Genomic DNA, 27,488 nt, shown 5'->3' with positions numbered 1-27,488 from the left:
GAGGAGGAGGAGGAGGAGGAGGGGGGAGGACAACCAGCAGATTAAGACAAAAACACGCTCATGCCGAATGAAAGAGGACCGTCGCCGGATGCTGCTGGTGTTTTTTCTCCTGGGGGGGCAGGCCTGAGCTGTCCCACACACACTCCTGCAGGGCAAATGAACTGAATCATTGAGATTTGATAAGTAAATAATAGGGGAGGGTGGGTGGGAGGGGGGGTGGAGGAAGAAAAGCGACGCGGATTCTTGGCCACCAACAGCACCACAGGTAGGATCTCTTAACCCTTTTGTGCATGTGCATGTGTATGTGTGTATGTGTGTGTGTGTGTGTGCAGCGGGATTTTTTATTTTTATTTATTTTTTTGGTTCCGATGTGTAAAAGCGAGTCATTGTTGTCTTGACAAAGAGGGGGGCGAGAGAGAGAGAGAGAGAGCGGCTCTCCAGCTGTGTTTACTGACACACACTCCTGTTTCTGGAGGGGAGTGAATGCAGGCGGCCTGAAGCGTCAAAAGGTTGTTTACTACCATCTATTCCCCCTTTTATTCTTAAAAAAAATAATGTATTTTCCAGTTCTCCAGAGCAGAGAAGCTCTGTGTGAGCCCTCTATTCCAAACATTGATTCTCGTTGCTCATACCTGACCGTGATTTTGTTTTCCCGGCACACAAAAGCGGCGCTCGCAACTAAAAGGCAGCCTCTAAAACAAACCCCGTGTGTTTTTCAGATCACACCGATGTCTTCATGCTACCCGGAAACATGTGTCAACCTTTATGGCAATTAGAATTATGATTTTTTTTTTTTTTTTTTTTTTTTATCCATCACAATATTCAGTGCAGAAATGTCACAGGACCGGGCGTCATATCCGTGTGACAAATCCTTCACTGGATTTGGTCCAACGTGTCTTCGGGGGTGTAAAAACTATTATTTCAGCCCTCCGTTGCCACCAATCCGCCGCCGCCGCCGCCGCCGCCCCCTTACACCTCCTGTTTGCACCTCCTGTGCAGTGTGAATGCAAGCCTGCGGGCTTCTGTCTGCGCCTCCTGACGGCCGCTCTGTATGTCGGCGTCCGTCTCCAGACTTCCCCAATGAAGGAGCCCGATGCAATCAAGCTCTTCATCGGGCAGATCCCCCGGAACCTGGAGGAGAAAGACCTGAAGCCCATCTTCGAGCAGTTCGGCAAGATTTACGAGCTGACGGTGATAAAGGACAAGTACACGGGGATGCACAAAGGTAAGGGGAGGAGGGGGTTCACATCTGGGTTTATGGACTTCCGGTTGGTGTCATTCCGAGGAAGCCGTTGATTTATAATGAGCGCCATCGTCTCACGATCGCCCCCCCCCCCGATCGAGCCGACGTTCCCCTTTGACCCCGGCGCTCTTTCGGCATTCCCCTAAGTCGCCTTAGATTAAAAAACATGAATCATCCTTTATGACTCACGTCGGTTGTTTCTTCAGTTCGCTTAATGCAATTCGGTTTATCTCACGGAAACAGGGTCGAGAAAAAACTAAACTCCTTCGGTGAGTCAGTGAGATAAATATACTCGGCTGGAGAGGAAAATAAATAACATTTTCAGAAGGATATTTATTTGCTTCGATGTAGAGAATAAAATCACAGCTACTGCATATCACGCGCATAAATTAACCGTGTACCAAAGTCCACTTCTATTGCGAGTGTTTCCGGCGTGATGGGAAAGCGTCGTGAATCACGCGGAATTGAGCCTCCCCCAAAGAAAGGAGGTTGGAATTGCTTGGAGAGAATATGCGGGAAATTGCCTGAAAATGTTAATGTTTTGAGTTTCGGCTTCTCTCGGTGAAACATCTCCAGTCTGGGGTTTTAGCTGAGTCAGGCCAGGCAAAATGGGGAATTAAAAAAAGAAATAATAGCGGCTTTCAGGAGCTCGTTTCCAAATCTGTACCAGCTTTAGTGCGGGAAACACGACGTCAGACACAAAAATGATTTCCGGGTGATTTTTTGCACGTTGTCGATTCGTTTCAGGAAATCTCTTGCAAGTTTGCGTGCTAATTTCCAGAGGGATACGTCATTTCCTAAGCTTTGACCACATGTAACATCTTTTCCGAGCTCTAACCGTCCACACGTGTGAGTCGGTCGGGCGGAACTTTCCGACCCCGACGTTGGGACCGACGCAGCCCGTGTCTTCCCCTTGATTAGCCGTTAGCAAACCGAACACCACGGCGTCCGATCGGTAGAGAAAGAGACAAACACCTGTTTTGTGTTTCCGTGGGAAACACACGCCCGGTTCGACCGCATAATCTCAAACGATCAAACTCCAAATCCAGCCTCGGACTAGAATTCATCTCGTACTCCACACACTTAGCTAGTATCGGCCAATTAGCAGGCACACTTTGTGTTCGGTATTATCTACCTTGGATACGTTATTTTTGTTGATTTTTTTTGTACATTATCTTCACATTCGCGCCTAACCGTGTCGTCATTTTATTGCCAAATGTGTAAATTGGACGTGCACCGATGAAACGATCGGCTAACGCGCCGTCTTTAAAATCATTGAGAAAGCCTTAAAACAGCCGCGTTGGTTTCTCAGAGTAGAAGCCTGAACCGTCACGCTCGGGTCGAGTGTGTCACCAGTAAACGCCGTCTCACACCGCCGCCTATCACACGCCGTTCTATCGTTTTCAAGGGGGGACCCGCGAACGGAAGGGCGTCCGGGCCGAGGTTGACGCACCATAAACACTTAGCCCCGCCGTCATTTCCAATGCGGAGCTCGGCGCGGCGCACAAAGGCTTTCATAAATCCACGTAAACCTTCAAGCCACCGTGGGGACATGAAGGCCAGGTGGTATCAGGCCTCTTAACACCTCCAACACCCACTCTGCATATATTTGCATATTCATGGTCGGCGGGGGCCCTAAAGGTTAATGAAGGCACCTCCCTATTATGCGTGGCTACATACATTTTGTTTGAACAGCGTGATATTAAATGCTCTTTCGGACCGCTTGTCTCTGAATAGATCCCAGATATTACAATTTAATAATCTGGCAGATTTCCCCGTGCCGTCGGGAGGCCCATTGTACAAAATTAGGGTTGCTCTTTGTTTCCATTTCATTTTTATGTCCGCGTGCGAGCCGGCAGCCCCAAGTTCATATTAATAACAGCCTGATTAGAGACAAGATACAGTTTTATAACAGGAACGTGAATTTCCTTGGAGAAATTCAGCGTAAACGGCCAAATACGATGAAGTTGCAATCCACTGACATTAACGATAATAATAATGATAGTGGTGATCGCAACAGGGAGAGAAGATGTTAAAAAATGAATGGTTGTTTGTGTGTTTGTGATTGACAGGTGTCAGGTCAAGGTTAAAACCCTCCTCCCGTCCAATGTCAGGATTGTCGTCGACAGCGAGAGTCAGAAAAACATGGAAATATAACTCGTTTTTAAAAAGGCGGCGGACGTACGGGAGGGATTCGAAGATATATCGCACGTTAAAAAAAATGACATCCGGCTGAATTTCAATGGATTTTTTCTCCCTTTGTCTCCAGGATGTGCCTTCCTAACATACTGCGCACGTGAATCCGCCCTCAAAGCCCAGAATGCACTGCACGAGCAGAAGACGCTGCCGGGGGTGAGTGAGCTTTCGTCTCCGCTCGGACGGACGGTAAAGGGAGCCCGAATAACCTAGCGCGGTGGGAGATGTGAATGCATCACGAAGGAAAATTAAGCAAGTTTGACATGCAGGCCCAACTTCCCCTTTCGCTGATACGCCGCAGTAAAGGTCAGGGGCGGCGCCCCCCCCCTCCCAACCCCTTCTCTGCCCCCCCATGTTTCATATGTGATGCATCCAGACATATCCATCCAGTCGAGGCATGAGTCATCTTGCTACATGTCACGGGTCGAAGGCTCGCTGCCGGAGTGACTTTGCCACTTCTTATTCCCCCTCATCTTTCCTCTCCTCTCACCCTCCTCCGCCCGCTCACCTCTCCTCTGTTCCTATCCATCTCTCCCACTGCATTCTAATCAAAGTTAAACCTAGCGTTATTAGCATAGCCAGGCAGCAGGTGTGCTGCCAAATGACATTTCAGGAGCTAAATATGACGTGACAGCCGCGTCTCTATAATAACCCGCTGTATGAGAGACAAGGCGACAAGGCGAGGAATTACTGAGACAGAGCGTGCTCCCAACTCGCTGCTGCTTCCTCTTTTGCTAACAAGGCTTTACCCTCGTTTCCTTTGGGTTATTTTTGTTGAAATCTACATCATTCACCCCTCCTCCACCTCGCTGAGTGGCGGCTCCGGTTCCTTTAGTTTGTGAGAGAACCGCGAACGCGTTCAGATATATTGTCATGTCGGTTTCTTCTTCGGGCCGGGGTTTTATTTAGAATTTTCAGATCAGACTTAATGAGATTATTTTCGTGGCGGTGCGGACGGCGAAGCTAACTCCGGCTAGCCGGCGGCGTTGACCTTTACTTGTTTGGATGATTTGTGACATGTGCGAGTGCGAGGTGGATGTATTTACAAATGTATGTGCACGTACATTTATATTCAAACGTTTCATGCGGATATGTTTATTTTGAATTTAGCTTGTTTTGTTTCTCTTGTTATTATTACTTGTAGTTGTGTCAGTAGCGGTGCACTTCCTTTCTGCTTTTTTTTTTTTTTTTTTTTTTTTATTCATCCAATTAATTACGTTCTATCCAGAGGTGGATAGATAATAAGTTTATTTCTTTTATTTTTTCTCAATCGTCACCCCATCCCCAGGATGGAGAAGCTGGTGGTCGTAGCCGTTGTAGCCGCTCCGACGATTGCTCAGCCGGGGATATTGTCCACGGCTCTTGAGTGATTTTTAAAAAAAATTTTTTTCGTCCAGAACAAGTGGAGTAATAACAAAAGGAACTGTGAGCGTGACAGTAGCTTGACCCCCGTGACCTCTCACGGGGGATCAGCTGGCCGAGATCCCAATGGATCAAGCCTTTGCCCCTCCCTTTGTTTTCCTACTAGTGGCTCCTTACAATCTCTTACTTTCAGCGCTGAAGCGAGCTTAACCCTCCTGGGGTCTCCGAATCCCCCCCCCCCCCCCCCCTCATTTGCCACGAGAGGAAAAAAAGAAAAGAAAAAAAAAAAAAAAGACAAAAACCATCTTATTAGCATCATTCCCGGCCTCACAGACAAGTAGCGCTTCCCACCCCTGCTACCAGCTGTGCCGTAATTGTCATCTAATTGCACCTGCACGGGCAAAGAATAATTAACTTTGGCATCTCGCGGCCGGGCCGAGACAAAAGAAAGAACACGGAAGGCAATTACAGGGCTGAGAGGAGAGAGCGCCGGTGAAAGCGCACCTGAATACAGAGGAAGCTGAAGGATGTCATTAACACTGCGAGCCGCCTTATTTTGGTCGTCCCGAGACTTCGCGATGGAAAGAATGACAGCGACAGAAAGGGAGGAAGAGACGCCGGGGCAAACAGATGGCTGTTTGGGAGTAGCACCTGGCCTTGTGTTTAATTTCAGGTGAGAGTCCGACTCCTTTGTGCGCGGGGAAGGCGGTCGAAAAAGCATCTCCCGCCCCGAAGCGAGGAACGGAGTGAAAGAAAGTTGCGGTTGGGGAAGGAGGGAGGTTAAAAATAAGGAAGCTGTCGGGCCTAACGCGTGGGCTAGCGGCCGCGGGTCGGTCAGAATCCTCCGCAACAGTCGGGGAAAACCGTGCCTCTTCTAAATTTGCCATTTTTAAGGCCGCCGTCTCCCGCACTCATCGACATAGCCGGATTAATATTTGCGACAAAGCCCCGCTTTTGCCGTCGAACCGCGTGGCCGAGTGAGAAAGCGGTGTGTGTTTGCGTGCGCGGCGGGGGGAGGGGAGGAGCGAGCAGGTGTTCACGCTAAACAAAGTTTAATGAAAGCTGTGTGCTTTTGTGCGCGCGTAAATGCCTGTTTGCTTTTTTGCGCGGCGTTTCCTCGGAGAGTACACACCGCCAAGACGGCGGATGGCTCGTAGTCGACGGGTTTATTACAGGCCCCTCTCAGGTTTCGCCGTTCACTATCTGTGGCGCGCGCAGGAACGAAATCCGCGCCGCGAGGCCCTCGGTGTTTAAGCCGTCCGCACCGGAGGAAAGAGCTCCCCTTTGAGCGGAACATCTGACTAAGCCTGACATTTACTCAGCCATAAGGATTCAGACGGAGCAGACAGAGGGGTTTTATCAATAGTCTGAAATAAATGCATTTGCTAAATATAGCACAGGGGTTTTGTGCGCCGGGGTATGAGGCAGGAAGTTTTAGCAGCAGAGCGCCATCGTTTTCCGCCCTTGTTTCTTCCTACGTCGTGGCTAAACGTCCGCCGTACGCAAATACGGCAAACAAAAAATGAAACCTCGCGCGGAATTAGACGTACGGCCGGGAAAGTCGCGTTCGGCCCCGAGTGCCAGAGGGCCCCCGGCGCAGACGAAGCTCCAGACGTCGCCTATATCTCCATATCGGCGGGCTTGCGGGGATGATGATGATGATCGCAATTAGCGCACCTCAGAGCGAACGTGCTCACTTGATGAATCTATCCGGGGTTAAGTGTGCATTCATGCGTCGATTCATTTGCATGCGCATGCATATCAACGAGCGGCGCGCCATGCAGGACAAGGCGGCGGCGGCGGCTGACAACAAGAAAAGGGCGCACGTCACTCTGGGGCGACTGTAATGATGAATGCAGATTGGATTTATGGAGGTTGTACACGGGGTGTGAATTAGAGAGAAATTGGATTAATGAGGAGGTGGGGGAAGGGAGGGAGAGATGAATGAAAGTTTGACATAATGAACAGTGAGTGGCAGTAAGAGTGGAGGGGGGTTGGAGGTGCACTGAGGCAGTGTGTTTATCTGCTTAAATACAGACATCTGTTACTGAGAAATAGTGTGTTTTAGGGGGGGTTGGGAGAGCGTGTGTGTGTGTGAAAGAGAGAGAGTGTACGGCAACAGAACAAACACAAAAGCGGGGAGGGCTCGTCGCAAAAACTCATTAGGCTCTTTGAACTCTGGCATCGGGCTGCTAATCTAATGAGCACCGGTCCATATAAACACACAGCAGAGTTTAAGTGTGTGAACCATGTCCGAATTAAAGGAAAAAAGGGGAACATATCTGCGCTCTCACACACACACATGCACGATTTAGTTCCTCTCCCCCTCTGCTCCACCGAGTCGAGCCAAACAACATTAAACATGAATATTTAACAGCCAGAGGAGAAGAAACAATCGGGAGTCAGTCGGAGTTTTATCAGAAATCTATTTTTCTGATATTCTGTTTTTCCCCTCGCTTTGAAGGGTGTGTTTTATTATCTTCCCACTTGCATTTTTTGTCTTTTTAGTCTGACAAACTTCAGCAACGGTCCTGATGTCGGACGGCTGAACGGCCGACGGAGGGGTCGGAGTGTCTCCGACACCCAAGACTGACTAGTTGATTAAATGTTATTGAACCTTACACGTGTTCTGCTGTCAATCTCCCAGTGTTTGATTGATTTAGCGACTAGCTGAAGCCTGGACAGCGTATGCATGTATGTGTGTGTGTGTGTGTGTGTGTGCATCCATGTGCAGTATAACCTCACCAGAGCCCTCACACACCTCCCCCTTTGTGTCCCCGTTCCTTTGGTCCTGTTGCGACTCTTTGTTCGAGCTCACAATCACCCGGGTCTGTTCATCTCCCCTCCGCCGTCCATGAATATATCACTTTCCACCTGCGCTGCTTCTTTTTCCCCCGAGGGGCTTCACAAGTGTGTCCCGCCGTTAAGTGTTTTTTTTTTTTTTTTTTGTACGGCGACGAGGTTGGAAGGAGAGAGCGGAGCCGGGAGGGAGGAGGAGGAGGAGGTGGCAGGTTGATTACGGTCGCAGGTCTCGTTGCCTGGAGACAGCTGGGACAAGGGATGCCAGGTTGCTAGGCAACCGGCGCGATGCAATGACCAGCGCTGTGTGATGGAGTGGAGGGGAGGCGAAGATGGAAAATTGTCTTTGTGCCCACCGCCCCACCCACCGACCCCCCCCCCCTCCGGCGCCGCCTACAACTCTGCCTCCCCGCTGTAAATGTTGTTGAAAGAGCACAGGAGATGGTCCCCGCTGATATATTCACCGTTCGGAGCGCTCGCTTCTCGGTGCAGACGAGCAAAATGGATTGAAATTGGAGAGAGAAAAGGGGGGGGGGGGGGTGACAGAAATCTCGCTCGGCAGCCGCGGCGCCGCCCGGCCTGATCTGATTATCCTCTACTTTGCAGGTCGTAATAGAAAGGGGAGAAAAATGTCACCATCAATATTATCTAAAACACATTTAGCCCGCCATAGTAGATAAAAATGTATTTACTCAGGAGCAAGTGCCACTCCTCGATGTGCACGGAGGGATGGCATGGGGGGGGGGACATACATTCTAGCAAAGGGGTCGAACTGTGATTTGATTGAATAATCTATGGATTTAATATGTAATAATCCTCGCAAAATCCCCCCCGTGGAATCACAGAGCGAAAAGATTATGTCGCCGTGTGCTCATGTTGCTGTGACTGACAGTGTGCACTCAGGAGAGGCTGCCAGGAAGAGAGTACATGTGTGTACACGTGCACGCGTGTGTGTGTGTGTGTGTGTGTTCAGTCTGTGGATGATTGTACGTTATATATCTGCGCCTGTTTGCACACGCTTGTTTGCTTAGTCCGATGATGATTGTATGTCATGTATTGGAGGTGTGTGTGTGTGTGTGTGTGTGTGTTGGGTGGGCTGCAAATAGCATCTCCGTTTAACGGGCTGTTGATCAGGCAGGTTCCGGCCGTGCGTTTGTCTGGGCGCAGCGTGGGACTGTTTTTGTAAACAAGTCTGGGTGAGTCCAAGGAGGGGGAAGCAACAGGAGGGGGAGAAAAGGGAAGCATGATTATTACTATGAACTGCGTTTGTGGCGAGGCTTTGCAGCGCCAACATTCAACAGGCTTTACCCCCCCCAAAACACACACACACACACACACACACACACACACACACACACTCATGCATGCGTCACACCTCATCCACGTACACACTCGACCCAGAGGCACCCTTTTGTGCGCTCCTCGCTCATCTCGTGCGCACGTCGTCCGGAGCAACCTTGTTTACCTGGTGCGCGGTCCTCGTCGGCGGGGGTTGCCATGGCGATGGTGGGGCCGGGGGTTGCTGCGCTGACGTGAAGTGGCGCAGCTTCGATGGCCTCCATCCCCCCACCTCCCTCCTCATCCTCCTCTCCTATATTGTGGTTCCAATCTCCGGAGCCATCTGCCGCGCCTTATCTGCTCCGCCGCTCGTCCTCCTGCAGGGAAACAACGTGCAAACACGTCCACACCAGCCGGGCCGTGTCTGCAAACCACCCGCCGGTACGCCGTCATGACGCACCACGTCTTTTCATTCGAGAAACTCTCTTTAAGACGAGGGTGTCAACATGTAGTTGTGTTTTTCCTCCCTTTTGAAGGATAGCTAGATAGATAGATACATACATACATATGGATACATGCACATATAAACACGGATAAAGACAGAAAAACATGTGCATACATGCATTTAGATGGATAGATACATACATACGTACACATATTAATACACATATAGAGTGATAAATATATACATACATACATGTATATAAATAGATGATAAATATATAGATAATTCATAACTGTACAATATTTCAGAACAGCTACATGTACAATATTTTTTTAAACTCTTGTGCAATCCTTATCTTTCACTTGTTACTTAAGACACTTTGTATTTTCTTTGTATTTCTTATTCTCCCTTTTTCTCTTATTTTTTACCATTTCTACAATTTTTCTACTATTATTTATTATTGTTATATTTTTCTTGTAACTCCGGCACAACAATTTCCTTCGGGATAAATAAAGTTGTTCTTATTCTTACATATATACATACATCTAGATACAAACACATATAAACTCACATATAGTCAGATAAGCATATGCGTATAGATAGATAGATAGATAGATAGATAGATAGATAGATAGATAGATAGATAGATAGATAGATAGAATTATGTATGTAAAATACTCGTATGAATATCTGTATAACAACAGTTGATATGTGCGTGTGTGTGTGTGTGTGTGTGTGTGTGTGTGCATGTGCGTCCAATCACCCTAAAGGATCCAAAATAATCAAAATACTGCCTTTTTGACGTTTCAGACAACTTCCTTTTATTATTGAGTGGAATGGTGCAATCTTACTTGAATGGGAAATGTGTTTTTGTGCTTCTTTTTAAATATTTTTTTATTTAACGGCTTCATCTGCACAGCTCACCGTGTGCAGTGTTTTCTGCACTGTGGGTTTGATGATGCACCTCAGGAAAGCAGAAGTGTGAAGCGGTTCTCCAAATGTTTGTGGGACTTACAGGGAAGTTGGTGCTGGATGACGGCGGGCCGGGGGAATCCTGGACTCCTCGTATTTCTCTCTTTTCAACCAGGGGATATTATTTCACCGCCTATTATTTTGTGGCAGCTATTTAAATATTTATCCCTGTTTTAAAGTATGACGATAACCACGCAGGCCCTCCATTAATATTTTAAATAAATGAATTATATATTTTAACAAAACACAAAAAACCACCTTCACGTAAAATGGAGCGGCAGCAATCTTTACACGCCTGCTGCACCCTATAGAATTACATGTAACAGGGGATAAAAGTCTATTTTCCACAGCGCCGCATGTTCAAACACACACACACACACACACACACACACACACACAGATAAAGAATAAAGCCTTGTTTGATGTGTAAAGCACACAAAGGGACAGTACAAACCCACCTCCAGTCGGAGATGTCAGGCAAATAGTTTGCCGCATCTGCACAAACCCACCGGTCGTGGAGGTAATTAAGGAAGTGGTAAGAAGTGGGAATGAGGCGAGGCGCTTGTATCCAGCCCTCCTTCAATGCAGTAAAGTTTTTTTGATGTATTGAATGCCGGTCATGTTTTTGAAGGGGTTGGTTGCTCTCAGCGCAACAACAAAAACAACAAGAACCACGACGGCGAGAAAACTCTATTTGGTTTTAAATTGTAAAGAGTCCCGTTTGGAAACCGTCTAGTTGCGTTTATTCCCTGCATTGTGTGTTTGAAGTGGATTTGGTGTGTAGGGACACGGTAGGCAGAGAAAACACACTCAGTGTGTTTTCTGTGCGTATCAGTGATGTGCAGTCAAGGGAGGCAGGAGAGGCTGTGCCTCACTTGGCAATCTTGGAAAGAAAGAAATGTAAAATGAAAAAAATGTAGAATTAAATGGTTATATTTATCAAGATTTATCAAGATTTATCAATATTGGCATATTGGCACGTGAGGGACGGCCTCTCCTGCCACCACTGGAATGAAAAAATGTCAAATTAAAAAAAATTATAATTAAAAAAAGAATTAAATTGTTATATTTTTCAAGATTTATCAATATCGGCACGAGAGGGACGGCTTCTCCTGCCTACCCTGGAATGAAAAAAAATGTAAAATGAAAAGAATTTAAAATTAAAAAAGAATTGAATGGTTATATTTACCAAGATTTATTAAGATTTATGGAAAGAAAAAATGTTAAATGATAAAAAGAATTAAATGGTTATATTTATCTATTATAAAAGTAGTTTTCGTTGAATTTCACTGGTTATGGATTGTTTTTTATTCATTGGATTTTTCGCTTTTACTGTTCAAGTACTGAGAAGAGATATGCGGTGAGGCTGGCGACTGTTGAGCCTCACTGTAGATTCCGCACTGACGGCTGACTGCTAGCATGCTTTGCACTAAGACCAGATTGCTGTCTCTTTGTAAATGTTAAAACTTTTGCTATATGAAGTACATTTCCAATGTGCAGTGTTTTTTTTGCCAACAACTGTATGTGCATAACTAGTTTATTGTGCTTAGTTATTATAAAATAGCTGTGAAGCACCATTAAGTGAGGCACGTAGTTCTCCTGCCTCATGGTAGGGGGCGCTTGGGGATTCTTTCACAGTCCGAACTTGTAAATCTGATTGTGATGAAATCAGTGCTTCACCAGCCGTGAATCTCACCCCACGTTACTGGTGTGTATCTGTGTGTGTGTGTTTCCGCGTTTAATGCGTTGTTTCATAAAGCGGGGTGCAGCAAAGTAACAGATTACAGTTACAAACCGTGATGCCTGTACAATCCCCATAAAGCAGCCCTATCAAATTGTATTTATTGATGTGCTGTTCTCACGCAAGTGATTCGTGAACATTTTTTTATTTCACACATTCTTCATCATTCATTGGTCTTCAAGCTTTTGATAATTCATATAAAATATATGAATATAGCATAAGTATAATCAACAGCTGACGCCACTTCAAAACATGTTTCTTTGTTATTTCTTTTTAATCAAATGCCGACGGCTCCGTCTTCTGACTTAATGAAAAGGCAGAGTCTTGAGTCCTCCAGAGTGACGAGCGTCTGCCCTTGAGGTCTATGAATTCACAACTGTTTGACATTTATACCAGGTTTTTAATGATAAGAAAATGCTGCGGAACAGGCTGATGATAACAGTGGCCAGGAAACTGATTACTCTCCGTCGGGGGGGTTAAGTGAAGTGATTGAAAAGTTTTTTTGCCACAGGTTATTTATCAGTTGACGGCGCTCGGGGAGCCAATAAGTATCGCTCATTAATCACGGAGGAATCAATAATCTATATCGTGGATGAGGAGGCCATCGGAACACGAGGAGGAACTTTTAAAGTCAGGCTATGAGTGGCCATATTTGCCTGACTGATCAGAAGGAGTGTTGAGATGTTGACCCCTACACACACACACACACACACACACACACACACAGCTCGTCCACGTGAAACATTCCCGTTCTGTGTAATTGGTCCAATCAATCGGACGCGGGGGCCCGTTTTTGCAGCAGATGTTAGCGATATTTCAACCGCCGCTGCAAACGCCGGCGGCAGCGCGGGCCCTGGTGGTTTGTGCATGCAGGTGCTGGCGGGCGGCGGCGCCGCGGCGGGCGCCGATCGATACCGTCTCCTGGACCGATCACGGCGGATTAATAGGTGACACAGGATCAGTGACTGGCTGAAATGTCAGCCGCTCCATAATTAAGACCTTCATTAAGCGGCGGTTAACAGAGTGCCACTCTGTTGCCTAACACACACACACACACACACACACACACACACACCCATCTGATCCTTTCAGTCCCCTCAGTCCCACCCTCTTGTTCACTCTTTTATAATATTCACCATCTCCCCGCTTTTTGTGCCCGTCGTATTTGAAATACGAGGCGCCGAGCGCCGCGCAATGTCATATATGCTTTTGTTCTCTGAAGGCGGCGACAATTGTGGCAAAGTGAGGGAAAAAATGGGATTTTAGCGGCTCGTCCTTTGATGAATAATGAATGCATAATTCAATCCAGCTCAGTGTTCTCTCCTCTCTCTCGTCCTTTTATTCCCGATTTTCTCTCCGATACCCCTCCGTCCCCTCCTGCCTCTCGGCCTCTCCGTCAGGCTCAGAATCTCTCGCTCGTTTCCGATGCCACATGCTCCCGTAATCCAGATTAGCCGGCGAGTGTTCTTAATCTTATCACTTCCCCCAATCCCGCGTGGGTGTGTGCTTTTCCTGGGTCTGTGTGATAGCGTGGAGGGGGCGGCGGGAGGAACGATAGACTGCAGGATTAGAGCAGATTCTGAGAGAGACTCGTGGTGAAGTTGGAGGGAGAGAGAGGCCGTAAAACACCGATAACGTCATTTCGCACGTATTACCGTCGGTTTAGAATAAAAAAAAAAAAGGTAAAGAGACGTTTTCACCAACAACCCTCCCGTCACCGCAAAGGGAAAACACCGCTTAGGTGAAGGAAGACGTTTTCACCAAATTCCAGGCGACGACAAGTCATCCCTCCTGGGAAACCAGGCAGACGATGGCTATCATGAGGGATTAAACCTCAACATGCAGCGACTGTGTTTCTCTGCTTGCTGATTCTGAATTTGATTCTGGTATTCTTTGCATTTTCAGAATCAGGATAAGAAAAACTTTATTCGGGCACATGAGGTAGCAGCATCAAAGTTGTGAACATGTGAACATCAAGAGTAAAGTAAAAAAAAAAAAAGAAGAATATTTGCATGTGTATCTATAAAAATAGTATGTGAGCATCAAAAGTAAAAAAAAAAAAAAGGATATATACAATATATACATGTGTATCTATAAAAATAGCATGTGAACATCAAGAGTAAAGTAAAAAAAAAAGAAAAAAAGAATGTATGCATGTGTATCTATAAAAATAGCATGTGACCATCAAAAGTAAAAGAAAAAAAAGGATATATACAATATATGCATGTGTATCTATAAAAATAGCATGTGAACATCAAGAGTGAAGTAAAAAAAAAAAGAAAAAAAGAACATATACATGTGTATCTATAAAAATAGCATCTGAACATCAAGAGTAAATTAAGAAAAAAGAATATATACATGTGTCTATAAAAATAACAGGTGAGCATCAAGAGTAAAGTAAAAAAAAATGAAAAAAGAATATATACAATATATGCATGTGTATCTATAAAAATGTGAGCATCAAGAGTAAAGTAAAAAAGAGAAAAAGAATATATACATGTGTATCTATAAAAATAGCAAGTGAGCATCAAGAGTAAAGTTAAAGAAAAAGAAAAATACGAAAAATAAATACAAATTTTGAAGAAAATTATATATATATATATAATATAAAATTATATATAAAATTATATATTATACATATATCAATTACTTTACAAAATATTATGCAAGCTGTCCGACATATTTTTTCTCATATTTTTTTGCTCCGACATATTGTTTCTTCACCTCATATTCTAAATAGCTGAATTACATTGTTTCCCAACATTCACATTTATTTTTCAGGGAATTAACAAATAAATGCCATCGAGGGTGGGGGAAAAAAAATATCCAGGCGTATTGCAACACTTGTCAAACCTCCCTTTATGTCCTGTATGGTTTTTCTAAATTAATCTCATTTTAATGCTTTTGTTCGACGCTTGCGTGAGCTGCCATTACTTTATGAGCCCTCCAGACGCAATAAAAGGTTCATTCATCACTCAGTATTTCAAGACATATGTGATGTTTTCAGCTGCGATTCAGGTGTGGGCTGTTGACGCCGATGTAAACTATAACGTTACCAATTCCGCCTCTTTCTTTTCCAGATGAACCGTCCAATCCAGGTGAAGCCGGCGGACAGCGAGAGCCGAGGGGGTAAGAGTTCCTCATCGACCGCTCGTTTCCGTGAAAACACTTTCTACAAAGCACGGATTCTGGAAATGTTGCAAATCACGCGCGTTCACGTTACTTGAACGGTAACATCGCCTTCGGAAAGGCCTAAGTGAGGTTCCGGATCACCGTTGTGTCCAAACAGGCGATTTAGTTAATGAAAAAGACTTTGCTGATTGGTATGATAGAGTCACTCATTTTCCTGAAATCAATTAGACGTTCGTTTCAAGACAGGCGTCTTATTTTCACTCTTGCACATTCGCTTACCGATAAATCAATTATTAGAGAGGGATGATAGAGTCGTCAATCACGCAATTAATTAATGGAAAATCCAGTGGTATTATCTGTTACGAGAAAAACTCATAGCTGCAGGCGTGCCTCCTCTGAGCTCTTCTGCAGAAAAGGATCACGGTCTAATACCAGACAAATTCGTCTTTGAAAATGTCCTTGAAAAGTCGTGGAAAATGATCGGCATAAGAGCGGGAGCCTTTGCAAGATTTAAAAAAAAAATTTTTTTTTTTATTGCTATTTATCCAAAATGCAGGTAGAATACGAAGCCGCATCATTCGGACTCATAAAGACATGAGTCATTGAGTTTGGCTGTTTCCTCTGCTGCTGGGGACGATTTTACTCCTGCACTTTGGTGCATGAATAATGAAACCGGTCATTTTAACGGAGGACATTTTGACGCGTCACTGTAAGAAAAGTGCAGGTGTAAATAATTGAGGGAATGATGACTGAACTCCCGGAGCGGCCTCCGTTTTTTCGGGGGCTCTGGTGTAGAGCCTGCTGACTCACTGTCACGTCGTGCCGTTTTTTTTGGGGGTGCTGGAAATCGAGCCCGGCCGGTGATTCATATCAGCAGCGACACCTTCGCTTCTCCTGCATGGACGGGCCAAAGGTTTGCGACGTGGAAAAATACGAACCATCCGCGGTCGCTGTTGCGACACTTTGAAATCTACATACACATAGACACGAAAACACCAAAACAAGCTCAGCCTGTTCTCATTATCATAGCACTTTTTTTTGGGGGGGGGGGAACAAAAACACGCGTTGGAAAGCGACGGCTGCTTGGATGTGAGTGCAGGAGGGGACTCAGCAATAATTAAAGATGTATATTTGATTTGTAGCGACTGAGCTAAAACGGTGGTCTCATCCCTCACAGGCTGGAGCAGCTCTGCTGTCAAAACAGAAGGAGCGACCGAAATTGAGTCACGGCCAGATGCCGTTTGTTTTGTTGTCGCGTTTGCAATGCTGCCCTTTTGTGGTCGTGTTGAGTATCGCACTCTTCGATTGTAGGTCACCGCTGATCATGTTGTTGTTGCTAAAATGCATGTATTTGAAGCGAAACACCTCTCTGGTCTTTTAAACACACAGCAAAGCATCTCACTTCCCTATCGCTCTACCCTCACGTTTTGTTATCCACGTTTCCCTCCCTCTCCCCATCTTGGTGACTCCTTCCCCCTTAGAAGACAGGAAGCTTTTTGTGGGCATGCTGGGGAAGCAGCAGACGGATGCCGATGTAAGGAAGATGTTCGAGCCGTTCGGCAGCATAGAGGAGTGCACCGTGCTCCGCGGGCCCGACGGCACCAGCAAAGGTACCCGGCTGAATCGATCTGATTTAGGCTTTTCCTAAATGCGAAAGCGTCGGACCGGGGATCCTTCACTTTTGTCTTTTTCTACCACCGTTTCATTTCATCCCGACCAAAGGGCCCGATCAAAACCGTGAAAGTGACATTTACTTTTATCCGCCTCGGAGAACGGGGCCTCCAGCACGTTCACATCACGCGGCCGCAAATGACTTTTGTCAGCAACAACGGCGCTAATGATAATTACCATGTAGATCGTCATCCGGCCGCAGTTCAAACACAGGTTCTTGATTTTTTTTTTGTGTGTGTTTGTGGCGTGAGGCATGACTAATGGCACGATAGGTTTTATGGGTCACTGCTAATGACGTGTTTGGTGGTTTACTGGTTGTGATTGATGAACCAATGAATGTTCTGCGGACCATGTGTAATGACGCCATGGTAACTGATGAAGCCGTAGATACGGGGGTCGTTTATGTGTTCGGTATCTTCATACGAGTGTGTTTAACGTTGGGCCTTTTCACGCAGGGTGCGCATTTGTAAAGTTCCAAAGCAACGCAGAGGCCCAGGCCGCCATCAGTGCTCTTCACGGAAGCCGTACTTTACCAGTGAGTCTGCACACACACTTGCACAACGACCAGTGACGTGCAGTCAGGGGAGGCAAGAGAGGCCGTGCCTCACTTGCTAATCTTGGAAAGAAAAAAAATGTAAAATAGAAAAAAAGGAAAATGATAAAAAGGAAAATGAAAAATAAGGAAAATAAAAAAATAATAAATTTTTATATTTATCAGATTTATCAGTATTGGCAAGTGAGGGACGGCCTCTCCTGCCTCCCCTGGAAAGAAAAAAAAAGTAAAATTAAAAAAAAAATAATTGTAAAATGAAAAAAAAAGTAAAATGAAACAAATAATTAAATGGTTATATTTATCAAGATTTATCAATATTGGCAAGTGAGGAATGACCTCTCCTACCTCCCCGAAAAGAAAAAAAAATACAAAATGAAAATTCAAATTAAAAAAGTGTAATATTAAATAATTGTAAAATGTAAAAAAAAAAACAAATGTAAAATGGAAAAAAATGAATATGAAAAATAAATGTAACATGAAAAAAGTAAAATGAAAAAAATGTAAAATTGAAAATGAATTAAATTGTCACATTTATCAAGATTTACCAAGATTTATCAATATTGGCAAGTGAGGGACGGCCTCTCCTGCCTCCCCTGGAAAGAAAAATAGTAAAATAAAAAAAAATGAAAAATGAAAAAAGATGTGTAATATAAAATAATTGTAAAATGTAATATGAAAAACAAATGTAAAATATAAAAAAAAGGGAAGTATAAAATGAATTGTAAAATGTAAACAATGCAAAACAAATGTAAAATGAAAAAAATGTAACTCAATTAAATGGTTATATTTATCAAGATTTATCAAGATGTATCAATATTGGCAAGTGAGGGACGGCCTCTCCTGCCTCCCCTGGAAAGGAAAAAAAGTAAAATAAAAAAATGAAAAATGAAAAAAGAAGTGTAATGTAGAATAATTCTTAAATTTAAAATGAAAAACAAATGTAAAATGTAAAAAAAGGGAAATATAAAATGAATTATAAAATGTTCACTGAAAAACAAATGTAAAATGAAAAAAATGTAACTCAATTAAATGGTTATATTTATCAAGATTTATTGAGATTTATCAATATTGGCAAGTGAGGGACGGCCTCTCCTGCCTCCCCTGGAAAGAAATTCAACGAATTAAATGGTTATATTTACCAGTGACATACACTGCATGAACTACATTTCCAGTATAGTGTTTTTTGTCAACAACTGTATGTGTGTTACTAGTTTCTTGTACTGAGCGGTCATAAAACAGCTGCAAAGAGCCACTAAGTGAGGCACGCAGTTGCCCTGCCTCATGGTCGGGGGGGCGCTCGTGATTGCAGGGATTCCTCGGCTGCAGAACACAGCAAATTATAAGAAATTTTAAACCCGTCAACTGCTGCCGCTCAAATGGTGAATTAGCTTCTCTGTAGGGTCCAAATGTTTGTAAATCTGTGATGACGCCAGTGCTCGATCCTCACCCCACGCATGCACGATCGTAACCTCACCGTAAAAATGTTGATAAAGCGACATATTTCCCCTGAGCGGTAAACAAAACAAAAGGAGAAAAAAAAAAAAAAAAAAAAAAAAAAACGCCAGACAGATGGAGACTTGGGTGGTTTTCCTCCGCAGGGCGCCTCCTCCAGCCTGGTGGTGAAGTTTGCTGATTCGGAGAAGGAACGAGGACTCCGGCGGATGCAACAGGTGGCCTCTCAGCTGGGAGTCATCAGTCCCATGACCCTGCACCTCGGAGCCTACAACGCTTACACTCAGGCTGTGAGAAACACACTCGCGCTCGCGCTTCACGCACAAGAGCCCTCTCCTCGCTTTCACCCTTCCCCTTGAAGAACAAGTGTAAAAGTGTAACCCAAGAGATGGGAGAATGATTGATTCAAAGAGAACTTAATAACAGATACCGAGCTTGTCCGCGGAAGAGTTTTCAAATGAGATTAATTTCAGAAATTACAATCTAAAGTGAGGCCCGATTACTTTGCTTGTCCTTGTTAAGTGGCTTTCGCGAGCGCTTTTAGGAAGGAGTCATTTACAGATGTCAGATTTGTGTTGCGTAAGGAGTTCTGACAGAGTTTTACTCAGCCATAACGTAAAGTGCATCGCCTTCTCGAATGGAACGGCGTTTGAAAAAAAAAAAAAAAAAAAAACGAAAAACAAAATGGACAAAAGCAGGAGTGCGATGAAATGTTGTTTCGCTCACCCCGGCGGCTGACAGGGAGCACCATGCATGATTTAAAGGGCAATTACAACCCCTAATGTAGTCTTGAGGGGTATGAAGTGTGTGCTCTGCACTCCGCGAAGCATCTGTGAAAGCAGAGTGGGTCAGCGAGGACGCTCGACCCAGGTCATGCTGCTCGCCGTGTGTGTGTGTGTGTGTGTGTGTTTGTGGGTCCTGATAGACTCAGCCTTGTGCTATTGCACTCATATGTAACATAATCTCATGACAGGGTTGGTAAAGCGTGATTTTACAAATAACATCTGAAAAATAATTTTCATAAAAAGCCCAGTTTAGTCCTGCACACATTTCTGTTTCAATCCACAAAATTTCTTAATTTCTCAATTTTTATAATACATTCCCCACTCTCAGGCAATGAGAAGCATGCTAAAGCTAATGCACACCATGAATTCACATACAAGCTAATTTCCGCAGTTGTGCAGTCAGGCAACGTTTAAGAAATAAGATAAGATAAGATAAGATAAGATAAGATAAGATAAGATAAGATAAGATAAGATAAGATAAGATAAGATAAGAACAACTTTATTTATCCCGAAGGAAATTGTTGTGCCAGAGTTTCAAGCAAAAACATAACAATAATAGGTAATAGTAGGAAGGAGGGAGAATAAGAAATACAATAAAATATAAATCGTCAAGGTTAAGGCTATCAAGTGTTTTAAGGTCTTAAATACAAAGATTTGAAGATTCCCTGCGGCTGAAGGAAGAGGAATTAAAAAGTCTGATAGCCTCAGGTAGGAAAGACCTCCTGTGGCGTTCAGTGGAGCTCCTTGGTGGTATCAATCTACGACTGAAAGAGCTCTGACAGGATGTCAGTGTGGCATGCAGGGGGTGATGGACGTTGGCCATGATGCTGAGGAGCTTCCTCAGCATCCTCCTCTCTGACACCTGCACAACAGACTCCATCTCCACGCCCAGGACAGACCCAGCTCTCCTGATGAGCTTGTTGAGTCTGTTGATGTCAGCCGTCTTGAGCATGCTATGATGCTATAAATGCTATAATTTCTCCCGCGCCCTCCCCGTCTCCCACCTTCATACCCTCTCCGCCCTCCAGCTGATGCAGCAGCAGGCCCTGGTGGCGCAGTCAGCCTACCTCTCTCCTGTTGCCACGGTGGCGGCGGTTCAGATGCAGCAGCTCGCCGCCCTCAACCCCAGCAGCATCATCGCCACCCCGATCGCATCCATCACCCCCTCCTCAGGTAATGAGAGGCAGAGACGTCTGGCCCCGCCGGCCCCGATTAGATTTCCGCTTGAAATATGAGGACGGACACGCGAGGAGATTCGAACCCGGCGAGGAGAAACAAACAAACAAACAAACGTCGCTTTCGCAGTGTTTTCTCCGTGTCGCCTCGAGATGCCGGCCGTGTTAGTTTTATGCAAGACAGCGCAGAAAGAGCTGTGTGACCGGGGAGTATTATTATTTCCTGGCTGTATTTTACAGTTTGACAAGAACTGACTATATAGAAGCCCGTACAGGAGGACATTTATTATGTTGTCAGTATTTAGAATTTAATGGCAGCGTTTTATTTGGTTCTTGCATATTGCAAATTCATATAAGATCACTATTGCTAAGTATTTAATAGTATCAACTGATTTATTGGCTAATTTGGGTTTGGTTTGCACCATATATCCGCGGAGAAAATGTCATTGCTTTTAAAATAATCCACAGCCAGGTGGACATTTATTACGCATAAGATACGATACATCATCAGAAATGACCCATCGGGACTTTATCTTAATACCTGCTTATCGGCAGGATTCAGTATTCTGGCGAAAATCGGTTGAATCCTCTGGATGTATTTGCAACTTGACAAGGCAAAAAAAAAAAAAAACGTGATTGAAGTCAAGTAGTTGCATTTTCCATATTTCCTGAATCGGACCCGAATTCATCCGTTCGTACGTCCGCAGGTACCAGCACTCCGCCCTCCATCGCAGCCACACCCGTTCCCGCTCTGCCTCCGCCGATAGCGGTGAACAGCTACCCCTCCGTGCCGGCGCCGCCCAGCGGTCAGTCGACGACCGAGACCCTGTACACCAACGGGGTCCACGCTTACCAAGGTGACGTCCCGGCCGGGAAATACATGTTGCGGGAGGCGAAATGAAACCAAAGTACTCGGTGTCATCCGGAGCGTGCTGATGTGCTAAATAGCATTGTTTTTTTTTCACCGTGCAGCTCAGAGTCCCGTGCTGGACCCCCTGCAGCAGGCTTACACCGGCATGCAGCATTACACAGGTGAGGCCCCTGGGAGAATCATACCATCTGAAAAACACGTGAAAAATCTCAGGATCGCTGTTGAGATGCATTTTGTAATAACGGTGCATTTTGTAATAAACGTCCAAAATGTAATCACTTTTTCATTTCATTTTGTAAAAAAGACGCTTTTTTTTTTTTGAATATTTATCAGAACAGGTTCCTTAACAGAGTCATACACATTCTTACAAAACCTCATAACAATAACAAAAGACGCATTTTGTAATAAACTGCCTCAATGCATTTTGTAATAAATTTTGCCGCATTATGTAATAAGTTATTACACATTGAGCAGATTATTACAAAATGCACTCGCAACTTTTTTTATTCTCTAGGAAATGTAATAACATGGTGCATTATGTAATAACAATTCTAAAGCATAGTTTATTTGTTTGTTAGTTGTATTTTATTTTACTTTAAACTTTAAAGTAAAATAAAATACAACTAACAAACTTTAGAGTTTAAAGTATTTGTAAAAGCTAGGCCTATTATTAGTATGAGATGAGATGAGATGAGATGAGATGAGATGAGATGAGATGAGAACAACTTAATTTATCCCGAGGGAAATTGTTGTGCCAGAGTTTCAAGTAAAAAACATAACAGTAATAGATAATAGTAGAAAGGAGGAAGAATAAGAAATACAATGAAATATAACTTGTCTTAACTGCTTACTGTAACTACAAAATCACTTTTGTATCACTGTATTACTGTATCACTGTGTTAGCCTAGTAGCAGTACTTAGCAATTACTATCAGTACACTATTCAAAGGTTGCATTAACTAAGACTATTCTATAAATTCCATGTTATTACATTTCCTAGAGAATAAAAAAGTTGCTAGTGGATTTTGTAATAATCGTCTCAAAATGTAATAACGTATTACATAATGCGGCAAAATTTATTACAAAATGCGTTGGGGCAGTTTATTACAAAATGCGGCTTTATTACAAAATGAAATGAAAAAGTTATTACATTTTGGATGTTGGGGCTTAACATGGCAGAATGAGGTTTGCATGGGGTTTACCTTGGCCTGCCTCCTCTTCCCCAGCCACCTACCCCGCTGCCTACGGCCTGGTGGGGCAGCCCTTCCCTCACCAGCCCGCCCTGGTGGCCCAGCAGCCGCAGCAGCCGCAGCAGCTGCAGCAGCGAGAAGGTAAACTCGGGAGAGCCGGACGCGAAAACCGTCGCTGCCGTATCGAAACATGACCGACCGGGGATTCAGCGTCTAACGCAAACCGGCGGGGGTATCGGTGGAAAAGTAGCGACGTCCTCTGTTTCGATGTAATCCCTCCGAATTCACTCAAAGTCTGTCTTTTCAAACGCGTCAAACCGGAGGTCGTAACTCAACGAGAGTTTTGGGTTTCTGGGAATTGGCAACGAAAAACACGAAGACGTCCTCTGCTGTGAGAAACCTTACGCCGTTTGAAGTGCCGGCTGCTTTTGCAGGCTAATTCCACGTGGGTCGACTTATCGGAACCGCGTCGTTGTCACGTCGACGGTCTCGCGATTCATCGAGGATTTCTCCGATCGTTTTTAATCCGACCTTGATTTGTGCCAAAGTAACTTGAGGTGTTTAGAGGCGCTGTTGTCGGAAAGCGGATCTGAGTCCCGCCTTCTCTTTGCGTCCAGGACCGGAGGGCTGTAACATCTTCATCTACCACCTGCCCCAGGAGTTCACCGATTCTGAGATCCTGCAAATGTTCCTGCCCTTCGGAAACGTCATCTCCGCTAAGGTCTTCGTCGACCGCGCCACCAACCAAAGCAAATGCTTCGGTGAGTCACAGCCGCGCCGGGGGGGGGGGAGATGAACCCCGAGGCCCCCGGTTCGACGTCTTTTTACCTTTTTACCTCCGCGTGGTCTCGCGTCCAGGTTTCGTGAGTTTCGACAACCCCTCCAGCGCCCAGACCGCCATCCAGGCCATGAACGGCTTCCAGATCGGCATGAAGAGGCTGAAGGTGCAGCTGAAGAGGCCCAAGGACGCCAACAGGCCTTACTGAAGGAGGTGAGCTGCGGCGAGAAGTTTTCCGGGAGCGGCGGGATTGATAGGCAGTAGGTTAGAGAGGCAGAATAATCCCGAGCTTCGACGGTCGCTCCTCACGTGGGACGTGAGAAGCCGGCGACCCTCCTGTAGATTAACTTTAATGGTCCGTCTTGTCGGCACGGCGAAATACATGACGAGGATTAGAAACTGTTGTTTTAGAAGCGGCCGCGTCTTTTTCTTTTCTTTCCTTGAGTCGGTAGGGACAGTTACAGTGAGGAGTAGATTTGACCTGCTGTCTCTTAACGCAGGCCTGAATGCAACTGCTGTTTACCTCATTGATTGTTTTGTTTGACTTTTCATTTATTGTTTTTGTGCTGTGCCATATGCCATTTTTTCCCGAGAAAAAAAAACATCACACCACTCTCAAGACTGTCCCGTCCATACATATATCGTGGAGACGTACGTCGCTATGGCTACGGTTGCCTAGCAACCGCTAAAACCTCCCCCTTCCTTCTCACCGCGTTGTAAGTTAATGGGCCTGTGTTGGTTGCTGTGGCGATATTGCCTGTGATGGTTGCCATTAGCAATTTTTATTTTATTTTTTTGTATTATTTTGGGCCGTTGCCTTGATTCACCATGCTGAACTGCATGGCGGGTTACTGTGGCGACCATGAACTGTGTTTGGTGCGTTGTGAGTTTCCTCTTATTATTTTGCCCTGGTTCTAATCCTTGCAAACACTGATCGAGAATTGTCACTTTTCCTCAGCGTCTGTAAGTAACTGATTATCATGACATGTTGGTTTTGCTTTTGGGTTTTTTTTTTTTTTTTTTTTTTTTTTTTTTTTCTCAAGTCCTCCAAAAGCTTCACTGCAAAATAAATCAGTTTTTTCGTCCATAAAATATGGATACATTAGTTTGTCTGTTATTTTTTTTCGATAAATTTCCCTTTTGTTATTTGTCATGATTATCATTCTTACACGTTACCTCTGTTTAGTCGGTTGGTGTGGTAGTTTTGCGGTGAGTGCTGGGTTTCTGTTTGGTCGTAACTCGATTCCAAGTGACTTTGTGCCTGAACTTTGTTTGGTTTCGTTTTGTTTTTCAATGTGAGACTGAAAATGTCCCTGTGAATAGACGAGCGGAGAGTATTTGTGTGCGACTGACCGTCTATGTTGTGTCCGTACGTTTGAGGTGAGAGGAAGATGTGTGTGTGTGTGTGTGTGTGTGTGTGTGCATTCCTAATGGTGTGAGTGGTGTGTATTGAGGGGCAGAAAATGTAACCGTGTGTTTGTGTGTGTGATGCCAAATGACTTCATAGGGTTCCAGATAGAGCTGTTTGGTTCTTGTGACACGTGCTGCTGGCTGAGGAACTGCATTCCTCTTTAGGAATTCTGGGAAAGCGAAAACACACTTGATTTTCTTTCCCGTTTCGAATTCGACGTTCCCGTCATCTCCGTATAAAACACATGGAAAAAATATGCTATTTTCGCATGAGGGGAACACCATATCTGGAGGTCGATTCAATTCTACAAACAAGATGGGTGTCCAAATAAATATCTAAATTCAAAGTCAATTCTGATGCTTAAAAAGTGAAACGTTTGAATCATTTTAGGCCAAATACTGTGATCACCTTCCACTGTGAGTCCTTGAACCCATTTCTTTTCACTCTTATCATCTAATCCCGTGGCTATTGGAGGAGCACAACCAGAACTAACACAATCCAGTCACCCACGCGGTCATGTAATAATATCTACAGTCAGCTAAATGGCAAATATTCTAGCTACTGTTTGGTATGCACCGCGTTACCTTTAATTCACCCCGAAACTTTGGGAAAGTTGGTTCCTGCATTTAAAACCAAAGGGGCCGCGCCGCTTCTTAAGGAGCTTTTAATCTTTATCTGTGACACGCAGGCTGCTCCTTAAATTCAAATTAAAACAGATGCGGGAAAGAAAATAAAATAATAAAATAAAAAAAAATCTGAATCACATTTCTCCCGCGCCCGCAGATGCCCCCTTCCCCCCCCCCCACCCACCCACCGCGTTCGCAGCAACCTGCATTAAACCACCCGGCGGACGATTAGAATTCAGTTTGGCCTGAAATGATTGAACGTGACACGCAAACGTGCATGTGGAGAGATAATCCCCCACCAGAATTCCTACTGTGCATGAATGAATTTTGCCTGCCAGGTGACAGAGTACTTCCTAAGAACCCTGCGTACACTCCGGTATGACTGCCACTGTTTGAGTTGCATGGACACTAGTTGGTCACTGAGACTTCCCCGAGGCTTCAGTGCGAGCAGTGTGTATGCAGACAACACTCCACCTCCAAACACTGTCATTTGTCAATGTTTTTATGCTTTTAATATTACTTTATAATCACTACTGCTATCTTCCCCCCCCCCCTCTCTCTCTCTATCTCTCTTTCACCTCTAGGAGGAGTTCAATCAAGAAAAAAAAAAAACAAACAAACAAAGAAAAAAATAATAATACTAATCCACTTGGGATGTCCCAGCCTTGTTTTGGTTGTTCTGACCAACCGTATAGCACAGGAGCAACATCTCGCAAAAAAAAGAGCAGTACCACTTGTTATGCGCTTACAGAATCAGCTGCAAGAGCGGTATTATCGGCCAAAAAAAAAAAAAAAAAAAAAAGGAGGGGTAAAAAAAGAAAAAAAGAAAAAAAGAAAAGAAGTCCAGCAGAATCAGTTCCTGCGTTGTCAGACGTGCTCGACACTTCCTACCATTCCAGAGCTGGATTCATTTATATGATGTAAATACTCTTATCGTTGGCAACAAGATCTACATGTTAAGAAAAAGCATATCACTGATGTTATTCTACTGAACAGGGTTCTACTGTATAGTGTGATTTGTGGTCTGTGGCGTTAACAGAGGGCCAGTCTTTAAACGGTCGGAGGGAAAAGAAAATACTGTTCCGTACGATTGCTAATAATGTTATGTAGAGTTAGTTTTATTATTTATATGTCGGCTCAAAACACGGGGTAAATTAAAGTGAAAAGAGAAATGGATTTCCTCCCGCTGTACATACCTTGGTTTGAAAAAAAAAACAAACAAACGAAACAAAAAGAAAACAATCTGGAGTTAAAGGACTGAAACCTTCGAGTGAAGATTCGCCGCCACCATCTAATAAAATTACAAAGCGGAAGGAAGGGCTTTTTTTTCTATCTTGATTTTTTTTACGCTTGATTTATTTGGTAAATCAAATTTGACGGGGAGGAGACGCGACCGTTTCTTTTTTTCCTTTTTTTTTAATTTAAGAAGAGAACGAAGAAAAATTCCCGAGATCTCCAGGACAATGGACACACTTAATATAGAGTTTTTAATTACATAAATGTAACTATGGAAGTGGGGGGGCGGGGGGGAAAAAGCATAATGTTTCTTTATTTATTCTCTACAATCGCTGTTTTAAAACATATGTCTTTAAAAGGAAATAAAGTACAGTTTAGAGAAAAAAATGTCCACGTTGCCTGCTTATCTTGATGTGATTTACCCACAAATGATTTCTTTGCTTGACGAATGGAAACACCACTTCTTTTGTTCCAACCGTTTAATAATAAGGGAAACAAAAGACAAAGCTCATTTGAAAACAGAACCACTCTGAATGGTTTGCTGCTCCCTGTTGGACTGAAAAGGTACTGATA

The 27,488-nt window shown here is 44.4% G+C and overlaps 1 protein-coding gene across 2 annotated transcripts; it reads left to right on the top strand.

The window, feature by feature from the left end:
- Positions 1-13: 13 nt before the first annotated feature.
- celf3a (cugbp, Elav-like family member 3a) lies at positions 14-27,302 on the top strand. 2 transcript variants are annotated; one of them, XM_086178033.1, is made up of 14 exons: positions 14-265; positions 1,072-1,225; positions 3,513-3,595; positions 15,117-15,165; positions 16,653-16,778; positions 17,295-17,374; positions 18,991-19,134; positions 20,658-20,802; positions 21,512-21,661; positions 21,777-21,836; positions 22,901-23,005; positions 23,482-23,625; positions 23,723-23,855; positions 26,264-27,302. In XM_086178033.1, exons 2-13 carry the CDS (start codon positions 1,081-1,083, stop codon positions 23,848-23,850), a joined length of 1,359 nt encoding a protein of 452 aa, XP_086034159.1. In that variant the 5' UTR covers positions 14-265; positions 1,072-1,080; the 3' UTR covers positions 23,851-23,855; positions 26,264-27,302. The 2 variants fall into 2 exon arrangements, with proteins under 2 accessions (XP_086034159.1, XP_086034158.1); XM_086178032.1 differs by having other exon boundaries at positions 19-265; positions 16,650-16,778.
- The last annotated feature ends 186 nt before the right edge of the window (positions 27,303-27,488 follow it).

The sequence above is a fragment of the Fistularia commersonii genome, chromosome 30 (genome assembly GCF_037954325.1).
Source record: "Fistularia commersonii isolate RoL2024-O1a breed Wild chromosome 30, RoL_Fcom_v1.0, whole genome shotgun sequence".
In the NCBI taxonomy this organism is placed as follows: domain Eukaryota; kingdom Metazoa; phylum Chordata; class Actinopteri; order Syngnathiformes; family Fistulariidae; genus Fistularia; species Fistularia commersonii.
Note: the sequence above shows the minus strand (reverse complement) of the source record. Positions and strands in the feature narration are given on the sequence as shown.